Source organism: Oncorhynchus nerka, linkage group LG12 (assembly GCF_034236695.1).
Source record: "Oncorhynchus nerka isolate Pitt River linkage group LG12, Oner_Uvic_2.0, whole genome shotgun sequence".
In the NCBI taxonomy this organism is placed as follows: domain Eukaryota; kingdom Metazoa; phylum Chordata; class Actinopteri; order Salmoniformes; family Salmonidae; genus Oncorhynchus; species Oncorhynchus nerka.
Window position 1 is genome coordinate 54,100,843 of NC_088407.1, and position 12,161 is coordinate 54,113,003.

A 12,161-nucleotide genomic window follows, 5' to 3' on the forward strand; every position below is an offset into this window, starting at 1 on the left:
ATGGTCGTTAACAACTAATAACACAACAGAAAGAGGGGCCGCATACAGACATGGAGCTGCATCCCCCGATTCAGAATTTTAAAAAAAAGAGAATACGCCCTCAATTTTCTTCTTTTTACCTTTAATTGATTGACTATTTAATTTGTACAGTGATTAGATATAAAGTGCTGCTGGGGATTATTTAATACTCATATAACATACCAAAATGAGATAGCATCATTGTTTAACATTTGATAATACAGTATTAGTGGTATGGTTATAATCATAATTTCTGATTCAAATCCCTGTAGTCTCCTTCAGTGGAACTAATTCATCACCTAGTGGCTTCAAGCAGTTATTTGCTCCAATCGTGTTTCAAAGGAACACCTGGAAATTGCACGCCGCCACATGTTAGGATAGTATCTGTAGGACCAAGTGCAAATAGTCTACTGGCACATAAGTGGGGACAATGACCCTGTAAGTCCCACTCTTTCTCATACTCTAGTATAAATACTCTTTACAAAACTCTTGTTACTCTCCGCGTAGGCTCTCAGGTACTGCTTTAGTTTCTGTAGAAACATCAAAACATGGAAACAAAGGTGTCCTTGTGCAAAATTGTATGTAAAGAAAGTGGAACTCGTAAAGCATCTTTCATCTTTAAAACTGAATGTTCAACTTAAATACTTTTTTGTATTGAATGGTTTAGGTTTATATAACATTTTATATTTGACATATAGTGAAAAGATTCCTTTGTCACCCCCCCCCCCCCACACTATGTTTATAAACATGTAATTGCATATACCCCCCCAATTTGCTTTTGCATCCCATATCTATTATAAACATATGATTTAGAGATACATTGCTGAGACATTGCCCGATTCTAGCAACATAAGTTTTGACATTTGAACCAGAACTAATACTAAATGCTAGAATGATGCCTTGATACTCTATTTCCGTTATACATCACATTGTTGGTGATTGAATGACAATGGGTATCTACCAACACAAAATATCAAGAGTGAATAGTCCTTTTCAAGACAATGGGATTTCCACCATTGGGTTTCCGTGTCATGATGTTTACAATAAAACTATAACATTCATACAAACATCAAGTCAGTTTCTTTCCATACTCATTTCCAACACCTATTAAAAATGCCCCCACCTACAGCTACCAACCTTTAAAAAAGGTTTCAAAAAAAGTATTTTGCAACCAAGTCTTGCTATTCAACAATCTGCACACAAGAAGAAGAAAAAACATCTTTAGAATTCCAAAATCATCCATTGAGGAAAAGATCATTGAAAAGTAGCTACCTCCTTGCAGTTCCCTCTTGATTTTTGTTTTGTTTTCACTGTCCAGAGCAGCTTTTTCATCTAAAATCTTCATCATCAAGCATTAAAAATAACTAAAGTCCTATGTTAATCAGCTTACTGTCCAGAAATATACACAAAAAATGTGCATACACGAGCAGCTAGAAACATTACATCACACTATTTCAGCTCATACAGTATGAAAACGTACAAAATGTGAATGTCTTCAAAAACTATTCTGCCACTTACTTTTTCTTCTCATCAAAGCAAGACAAAAAAAGAAAAATCATTATGAAGTTTTCTAAGCATAACATTTCGGTTTTTTGAAGATCAAAAATGTGTATCTAACACTGTATGATAAGTTACGGCAGCAAACCATGAGGCGTCATCCTATCATGTCACTTCTAGTTCTTTCCTGTGGATGTTGTTTTCCTTCACTCCTCTTTGAGAAGAAGCTCTGGCGTTTGCTGGGCTAGCGGGCTGGGCTACACTTGGATTCCTTGCACCGCTTGTTTGATGTTTTCCAACAGGGCTTTGTTCTCAGGGCTCTGGTACTGCTCCTGGTTGGTGTACATGTCTGTTAGCGTAGTCACGTAAGCATCAAAGTTCTGATCGCTGATCGGCTCCTGTGAAACATTTCAACAACACCAGAATTAGGTGAAATCATAAGAAAAAGAGGTGAAAAAGAGAGAACAGAAGACAGGCCTAAAAAAAACTCTAAAGTCATCCTTTGAGGAGCTTAGCCTTACAAACAGTTTTTTAACCAACATGTTTTACCACAGATAAAACCACTTGAAACAAACTATTCTCTGAACTAGGCCTTTTCATATTTAAATGCTCTAAAAGTGATAGTCATCGAAATAAGGTGTCTTGCAACAGGTTAAAGGCTGAGAGGTGGTGGTTTTACACAAAGATGATCCACACAGAGTAAGATGTCATGCAGCGATGTCCACGTTGGGAAAATAGGGTCATGCTGCAGTGTCTATACGCATTGTATGTACATGCACTTTGCAACCAACAAGGGCACTTTCATTGAGCTAAATCAAGCTTTTTCCATTCAAATAGATGATCATTGCGGTTAGAACATTTGGAAAAAAGGGAAATTCAGGAATGTAAGTGATTCAGGATTTTTTTAAAAATTTTTAATCGCATCAAGAGATGTAAGATGACTGGAAAAAAGACAAGGTCACCCCAAATAAAAAACAGATGGACATGGGAAAGACAATAGGAGGACATGCATGGGAGAGATTCTGAACCAGACAGATGACTAAATCTACTGACTATTAGGGTGGCACTGACACGAGTAGCATATTATAGTGTCCAGATGAGGAAATAAAGAGCAGGATTAACAGAACGAAAAGCAGTGTTAGAGTAAGAATATGACGAATGATTGTCTTACTATCTGATGCATCTGTAAGCAGCTGTTATTTCTAATGGGAGCCTCTTTGTATGCAAGCGGTTTCTATGGGGGGGGGGGGGGGGAGGTTAGTTACTGTTAGTTGGTGCCTAGTTACTGGTACTCTCTCAAACAATCACTAGACGGTAGCATTGTAGCTGCAGTACCAACAGCACATCTAACTAAATGTAACTTTGAAGGAAGTAAAGGCAAGACAAAGCAAAGCATACAGTACAAGAGTGCATGTGTGGTAGCGAACTGGGCCTGCAACTGAATCCAACTCACAACAAAGTCAGAATGATCATAGCATCTGGAATGATATCTCATTGTGTTCATACACAAAGGTTACACATTTTTAGATGAAGAGATGTCGTTTAAAACAAATGAAACTATGATAAATGGCAGCATTATGGCTTATAAGAAAATGGCAAAATGGCCATTTGTGAATAACACGGGCATCAGTCATAGTTTTTGGATCAGTGATATTTTGTCCTTCTTTTTCTAAAGACTATAATAGGGATTTTTATTTATGGATTCTTATGGAGAAAGGCTGTTTTTGGCATGCCCTAAAATACTTTTAGTCCTACAGCAATCATAGCGTCACATGTACTGTACTATGAAAATCCATGATAGATCAACAAGTTAGTTTGTTGAATTTGCAAACATAATATATAGCCTGTAGCTACAGAGAGAGTCAAAACGGCGGAGACTAAGTTTCCATTGCACTGAGAACAGGCAGGTACAGAAGATAGCAATATTTGATAAACATTTTTGTTTAAGACTGCCTTTCCAATCTGTCTATATGTTGGATATCAGAAAACATTATCAGCAGGCTGTTGTTTGGTCACCATTGTAAGTCTCTGCATGTAGAAATGGACCCCTAATTCATAACACAAGCCTCATGTAAAGTGCCTTCGGAAAGTATTCAGACCACTTGACTTTTTCCACATTTTGTTAGGTTACATTCTTATTTTAAAAATTGATTACATTGCTTTTTTCTCTCACCAATCTACACCCATAATGACAAAGCAAGAACTTGTTTTTAGACTGAAATATCACATTTACATAAGTATTCAGATCCTTTACTCAGTACTTTGTTGAAGCACCTTTGGCAGCGATTACAGCCTCAAGTCTTCTTGCGTATGAAGCTACACGCTTGGCACACCTTTATTTGGAGAGTTTCTCCCATTCTTCTCTGCAGATCCTCTCAAGCTCTGTCAGATTGGATGGGGAGTGATGCTGCACAGCTATTTTCAGGTCTCTTCAGAGATGTTCGATCGGGTTCTAGTCCGGGCTCTGACTGGGCCACTCAAGGACATTTAGACTTGTCCCAAAGCCACTCCTGCGTTGTCTTGGCTGTGTGCTTAGGGTTGTTGTCCTGTTGGAAGGTGAACCTTTACCACAGTCGGAGGTCCTGAGCACTCTGAAGCAGGTTTCATCAAGGATCTCTCTGTACATTGCTCCGTTCATCTTTGCCTCGATCCTGACTATTCTCCCAGTCCCTGCCACTGAAAAACATCCCTACAGCATGATGCTGCCACCACCATGCTTCACCGTAGGGATGGTGCCAGGTTTCCTCCAGACGTGACGCTTGGCATTCAGGCCAAACAGTTCAATCTTGTTTCTCATGGTCTGAGAGTCCTTTAGGTGCCTTTTGGCAAACTCAAAGCGGACTGTCATGTTCCTTTTACTGAGGAGTGACTTCCGTCTGGCTACTCTACCATAAAGGCCTGATTGGTGGAGTGCTGCTGAGATGGTTGTCCTTCTGGAGTGTTCTCCCATCTCCAAAGTGGGACTGTAGAGCTCTGTCAGAGTGACCATTGGGTTCTTGGTCACCTCCCTGAGCAAGGCCTTTTTCCCCCGATTGCTCAGTTTGGCTGGGCGGCCAGCTCTAGGAAGAGTCTTGGTGGTTCCAACCTTCTTCCATATAAGAATGATAGAGCCCACTGTGTTCTTGGGGACCTTCAATGTTGCATAAATATTTTGGTACCCTTCCCCAGATCTGTGCCTCAACACAATACTGTCTCGGAGGTCTACAGACAATTCATTCGACCTCATGGCTTGGTTTTTGCTCTGATGTGCACTGTCAACTGTGGGATCTTATATAGACAGGTGTGTGCCTTTCCAAATCATCTCCAATCAAGTTGTAGAAACATCTCAAGGATGACCAATGGAAACAGAATGCACCTGAGCTCAATTTCGAGTCTTATAGAAAAGGGTCTGAATACTTATGAAAATAAGGTTTTCTGTTTTTTGTTTTTAATTAGCAACATTTTCTAAAAAGCAATTTTAGCTTTGTCATTATTGGGTATTGTGTGTAGATTGCTGAGGAAATTTTAGAATAATGCTGTAACCTAACAAAATGTGTAAAAAGGCAACGGGTCTGAATACCTTCCGAAGGCGCTGTAAAACCTCCCCATTTCAGTTTGGCTAAAATTAGCAATAACCTATTTCCCATTAATCTAGGCTTTAAGCTCCAGCTCAACTCAGCATGGACAAACTGGGTCCTTAAGGGCTTCACAGATATGCAAATAATGAATAGAGAAATACTGTACATAGATGAGTATATAAATGAATCGATTCATATGCTACAGTATGTTTGCTTATAGGAACTCGCCAGGTTGTTGTTCTTGGTGTTCCCTTACCATGTGAGGGGGCTGGATAATAGCTAAACTGTTAATCAGTGTCTGGCTGAGACCTGCCAGCTCATGCAGGAGAGATTCATTTTGCTGTTCAATCACCTTGTTTTCTTCCTCTATTGACTTCAGATTAGACTCCATTGTGGTAATCTAGGGAAGGGAGGGAGTGTGAGAGAAGAAGAGGGTTACGGTAAAGGTGGTGGTTTTTACCTGTGGTTGTTACAGCGGAGCACACAGGGTGCAGTTCACATACCACGGGCAGCGGCACACCTCAGACACGCCACAACTCACGGCTGATTGGCTGGCGTGCAGCCATGTCTATGGCATCATCACACGGAGAGATGGATGTAACCGCAACAGAGCAACATATGTGAAGAGCAATGGGCAAGCATGGACAGATGCAATTCAACACACTGACAATCACACAGATGTGCTTCAAATTCTGTGGGGTATATTCCAACACATGCTTCAAACTCAATTTTAGCACAAATATGCCGTCCCACTGAGCACAGACGTCATTTCAACGTCTAGTTTTGATTTACATTTAGTTGTGTTGTCAACTAATGTAAATTCAACATGAAATCAACCAAACTTTTTACTTTGTCATTGGTTTAAGTTCAAAAGTTGTGAAAATAAATATACACAACTTCCTTACATTGGTGACTTTTTGCAAATCCAATCACTTTTCCATGTTGATCCATCAAGTAGTTTTTTGTTTTTTTTATGATGTGAAAACAATGTTGATTCAACCACTTTTTGCTCAGAGGGATGTGCCTCCAATGCACTGTTGTGCTCAAATGTTTGAGGTCCAAAAGTCTACTACAGGTTAGAATACAGCCTGTATTTCCAAAGTGAGATCAAACTTGCATGCATTATCAAAAAGGCAAACTGTATTTGAACATATTGTGAAGCTCTTTCCGTTCCTTCCATCCTGGATTTGAAAGGAGTGTTTGATAAATTCTTGATATTGAATTTTAGCTTCTGCAGATCACATACACACATAGTTGTATAGAAATCCTATTATACTAGCTGTGAAGCTGCTGCCCCTGTTCTCTTTCTAATGGAGCTGTAGGATGATTTTGTGGACTGGGTGTTCCTCTTTATTGGCTGGGAGTGATTATGCTCTCTCTATTTTTCAATGTTTGGCACGCAGGGGGCCCCAGAGGAAAAGTGCTTTATAATTAGGAATGCCCCACTTTGTTAAACCGCATTCTCCCAGATGTGAGATATGCTAGGATGTGTCTCACTGATGGTAGATCATGTATGACGATTGGACAGATTTTTCCAAAACTGGAGTCCCTTTTCTTGTGAGTGCTTTAGCAGGGGGTAGATTCATTTAGGTGTACGCTGTGCTAGAAATACACACTTCGAGTCTAGGAGCACTGACGATAGCAGAATGGTGTGCCACAATGGGTAGAAACTGAATGGTAAAGCATGAAATGAGTCAAATATTCAAGTCAACCAATGACGTGGTACTAGTACTGACCTACCTGTGTTCTAAGTTTGATCATATCTGCCTCCACTTGTGAATTAGATTCACTTAAATCTTTGATTTCTTCATCCAGCTGTTTAATCTCTTCCTCATTCTCGATACCTTCAAAAGATAATACAGTGAACAATTATTAGATAACTGCCACCCACTCCAAGCCCAACAAAATACTTCAAATAATCTGTCAGTGTGGTAAGTGAATGGAGAGTGTGATAGAGGCAGAGGGTTGCACATTCCGTCACAATATTGTTTTGAACATTCATTTGAAGACTGATGCCCGACTGAGCATTCTGCTCCATTCTCCAAGTGCATTACAGTGGCTTGGAAATAGAGAATGACACACAACCTTATAGAATAATCCTTAGATAGCTTTTCAGAATTCATCGATAAAATGGCCCACGTGGAAAACGAAAGGCACAGAAACCGTAAATATCTAGGTAACAGGAAATACATTTATTTCCATGACAGAATTAAAGAGTAATTTTGCACTGATCAACGTAGATAGTTTCAAATACATGCAACTTAAAAGTTACATACAGCATCACGGAATTTTGAAATCTTTTGGACATCAGAGCAACTTTGAGGGAATCTTATTTGAGTCAGAAAAAGATGTTCATATGATCGGGAAGATCTACAAAACCTTGCAGAAAGCATATCCAACCAACAATCTCTTAGAAAAAAACAGAAATGATTGGAACCAAGATTTCAAAAGAGCTGATGTTGGCACATATGGTGCGAAAGTTGGAGCATAAACTAACAAAATTACAGTTAATGAAAATGTACGCTTTATCCAGTATGAACTAATGTACAGAATTTATTATACAAGAGACAAAATTCACACATTCTACAGCACATCAGTAGAGTCATGTCTCAAGTGTAAAACTAATAATGACTCAATAATCCATGCTTTCTGGGAATGCTATAAATTTCGGATATTGTGGGCGGAGCTAGAAAGTTGACTGTCAGAAGTATTACAGTGTAAACTTACTTTTAATAAATCTGTCTGCGTATTGCGCCATCATTGACAGAGTAAAATTCAAATGATATATTACTGAAATATTGAAATAGCATGGGCGACTGAGAAAAACAAATGGGTACAATTGAAGAATAAGTGACAAACAATAATGCAGGCACTAGGGATGGGGGTGTGAAGATTCAGGTCTGGGCATAGGAGATGTGGTCATTGTTTGTGGGTGTCTGTGAGTTGTCGTTTGTATGTATACGTTTTTTCTTTCTTTTTTTCTGGAATGTAGAAAAAATTCAGAAAGAAAAACATATATATATTATAAAAATAAAATAAAATCTAAAGATGGCAAATAATTAGTAGGACATCCTTTTGCCATCATTTTTATGTTGCCAGATTCATTTAGATTAGATGCATTATAACATTAGCCACGTAGCTTAGATTGAGAGGAGACCACCGGATTTTAGCTAGCTAACGTTAGCATTTCTAGCTTTGACTAACTTTGCTAGCTAATGACAACATTGCCAATTGTCTAAAGTAAATTTGATGACATGATGTTGATTGCAAAGTTGTTTCCAACTAAATAGTTGCCTACTTTAGCAATGTCATCTATTTTAGACAAAACAGTCATTAACCCCATTTCTGCTTTTGGGCATTAATGTCTGCAGCGTCTGTAGAACGTTGACAACAATGGCAAAGACATGACCAAATGGTGGAGGTGCAACCCTTAGATGTTGTAAAGACAGATAGAACAATGAGGTTTAGTTGTAAAAATCTTTGGTAAAGAAGTTGAACTCGACAAAAACAATGGAATTGCCATGGAAACGCGTTAGGGAAAGGGCCGTGGGGGAAAGATCTCAAGTGACCTTCATTGCCCACCAGCAAAATGTGTCTACATTTAGGCTATTGTTTATATGTGTATTTCACAATATGTTGTGGTAAAAATATAATTATTGTATGGATATCAACCAATCAACTGCATTACAGTTAAAAACAACTTTGACAACAATCAATGATTTCTGTATGCTAGCTATGCTAACCAGCTTATACAAAGGGGAGTTAGCATTTAGCAGTCACTTCTTCTAAACCTGAAAAGGGACCACTTCTACATGTAATGCAGCGAATTTGTGGGCCTGTTACACTACATAAATAATGACGGATTTGACTAATATCCACTTTGCGAGAACAGATTTGTTGAATGTGCGCCAATCTGGTCATTGAACATCAGTGTTCCATTGACTCCTTTACCGCATCTATGAATAGCCTAATTGTCACAGGCGTGCTTGCTAGCTCATAGGCTGTATGGATTTCTGTGATTGCTGTATGACAATCCTGGACACTTTGTTTCAGATTGGGATTAGATTTTGGAGTTTATTACGCATACAGATTCCTGATTGGCTCTTTATATTAGATTGGGATTCCACTCAGAAGCTCATTACACATACACTCTCATGATTGGCTCCATTGTGTGTATGACAGTCATTACCATTGCTGGTGCGCTGTTTTATCGTTAGCATTTCAGACAGTCCAGACAGTCTGGCTTTTTTCATGGCAGACGTCGCACGCGGACAGCCTGACAAACTAGAGGAACAGATGAGAAAATAGTTAGTTACACACAAATAGTACATATTTTATTTAGACACACACGCACAACCTGACCTGATAGGTGAACGCATTGTCTCCACGACATAGCTTTCACAAAGCCTGTAATGTCAGAACAGTGAATACATCAGGGAAGGGATAAAGAGAGGATGCATTATGGAATATTGATTCAGGACCCAGACCCACCTCCGGTGCGTGAGGAAGCTCCCACTGACGTGGCCTGAGCCGTCACAGCCTGGGGTGGGACAGGACATTCCGTCTGTCTTCCCAGCCTTCCATGTGAACTGGGAGCCGTTCATGTAGCCGTCCTTCTGCCGCTTGGCAGCTAGGGGGCAGCCCGATGCACTGCGGTGAGACGCGTACTTCCCCGTCACGTGACCCTGACCATCACAGCCCGGGACCGGACACCTGTTGATGGCAGAGGGATGCTGTGGTTATTCTAATAACCATGGACTAGAGTTTCTTTCTGACAAGAGCCTAGAGTTTTTCCTGATCAGGATAAATTGTCAGGAAGAATTGTGTAATTACATAGTTATTGCAATGCCATATGGTCTATGCAATGTAAAGTTGGACACATGTAGTTTCATGGGTGCCTAAATTTATTGAAATATCATTACAGAATAGAATGCAGTTTGCTTCGAGTACCAGTATGCATAATGGGATAATACATACAGTTGAAGTCGGAAGTTTACATACACTTATATTGGAATCAATTTAACTCTTTTTTCAACCACTCCACAAATGTCTTGTCAACAAACTATAGTTTTGGCAAGTCGGTTAGGACATCTACTTTGTGCATGACACAAGTAATCTTTCCAACAATTGTTTACAGACATATTATTTCACTTATAATTCACTGTATCACAATTCCAGTGGGTCAGAAGTTTACATACACTAAGTTGACTGTGCCTTTAAACAGCTTGGAAAATTCCAGAACATTATGTTATGGCTTTAGAAGCTTCTGATAGGCTAATTGACATCATTTGAGTCAATTGGAGGTGTACCTGTGGATATATTTCAAGGCCTACCTTCACACTCAGTGCCTCTTTGCTTGACATCATGGGAAAATCTAATTCCAATTCCTCTTTGCTTGACATCATGGGAAAATCAAAAGAAATCAGCCAAGACCTCAGAAAACAAATTAGAGACCTCCACAAGTCTAGTTCATCCTTGGAAGAAATTTCCAAAACGCCTGAAGGTACCACATTGATCTGTACAAACAATAGTATGCAAGTATAAACACCATGGGACCAGGCAGCCGTCATACCGCTCAGGAAGGGGATGCGTTCTGTCTCCTAGAGATGAACATACTTTCCTGCGAAAAGTGCAAATCAATCCCAGAACAACAGCAAAGAACCTTGTGAAGATGCTGGAGGAAACAGGTAAATATAAAAAAAATATCAATATCTGTCACCTCTCCTTGTTCGGGCGGCGTTCGGCGGTCGGCATCACCGGTCTTCTAGCCATCGTCAATCCATTTTTAATTTTCCATTTGTTTTTTCTTGTTTTCCTACACATCTGGTTTCCAGTTCCCTCATTATTTGTTGTGTATTTAACCCATGTCTGTTCCCCCCATGTCTTTGGAATTGTTTGTTGTAAGTGCTTGTGCACAGGTTTACTGGAGCGCGTAGGTTTTTTTTTGTACCCATATTCTGTTGTATTTTTATGCCGTTGGTTTTTGGATTAAACTGCTCCGGCTACTACCTATTTCTGCTCTCCTGCGTCTGACTTCCCTGCCACCAGTTACGCACCCCTTTACAATATCCACAGTAAAACGAGTCTTATATCGACATAACCTGAAAGGCCGCTCAGCAAGGAAGAAGCCACTGCTCCAAAGGTGCCATAAAAAAAACGACTGTGGTTTGCAACTGCACATGGGTACAAAGATCGTACTTTTTGGAGAAATGTCCTCTGGTCTGATGAAACAAAATTAGAACTGTCTGGCCATAATGACCATTGTTATGTTTGGAGGAAAAAGGGGGAGGCTTGCCAGCCGAAGAACACCATACCAACCGTGAAGCACGGGGGTGGCAGCATCATGTTGTGGGGGTGCTTTGCTGCAGGAGGGACTGGTGCACTTCACAAAATAGATGGTATGAAGAAATACAATTATGTGGATATATTGAAGCAACATCTCAAGACATCAGTCAGGAAGTTAAAGGTTGGTCGCAAATAGGTCTTCCAAATGGACAATGACACCAAGCATACTTCCAACGTTGTGGCAAAATGGCTTAAGGACAACCAAGTCAAGGCATTGGAGTGGCCATCACAAAGCCCTGACCTCAATCCTATAGAACATTTGTGGGCAGAACTGAAAAAGCTTGTGCGAGCAAGGAGGACTACAAACCTGACTCAGTATCAAAAGCTCTGTCAAGAGGAGTGGGAAGCTTGTACAAGGCTACCCAAAACATTTAAAGGTAATGTTACCAAATACTAATTGAGTGTATGTACATTTCTGACCCACTGGGAATGTGATGACAGAAATAAAAGCTGAATAAATCATTCTCTCTACTATTTTTCTGACATTTCACATTCTAAAAATAAATTGGTGATCCTAACTGACCTTAGACAGGGAATTTTTACTAGGATTAAATGTCGGGAATTGTGAAAAACGGAGTTTAAATGTATTTGGCAAAGGTGTATGTAAACTTCTGACTTCAACTGTATATATAATCACTCCAATTTAAATATAAATAAAAACACCTTAAATCTGGTCTAATCTGTCCCTATGGCAGTTTATCGCACTGACACAGATTAAAGTGAGTCAACGTTAAATCAGCAGTC

General features: G+C 39.7%; 1 protein-coding gene across 1 annotated transcript in view; it reads right to left on the bottom strand.

The window, feature by feature from the left end:
• Window positions 1–773: 773 nt before the first annotated feature.
• Window positions 774–12,161, bottom strand: part of LOC115138371 (myelin transcription factor 1-like protein) — an 86,917-nt gene continuing 75,529 nt past the window's right edge. The window contains exons 17-22 of the mRNA XM_029675164.2: window positions 9,564–9,785; window positions 9,262–9,356; window positions 6,813–6,916; window positions 5,329–5,472; window positions 2,687–2,749; window positions 774–1,913 (exon numbers count right to left, since the gene is read on the bottom strand). Of these exons, the coding sequence (XP_029531024.1) occupies window positions 1,773–1,913; window positions 2,687–2,749; window positions 5,329–5,472; window positions 6,813–6,916; window positions 9,262–9,356; window positions 9,564–9,785 (769 nt within the window). The 3' untranslated portion in view covers window positions 774–1,772. The remainder of the gene's footprint in view (window positions 1,914–2,686; window positions 2,750–5,328; window positions 5,473–6,812; window positions 6,917–9,261; window positions 9,357–9,563; window positions 9,786–12,161) is intronic.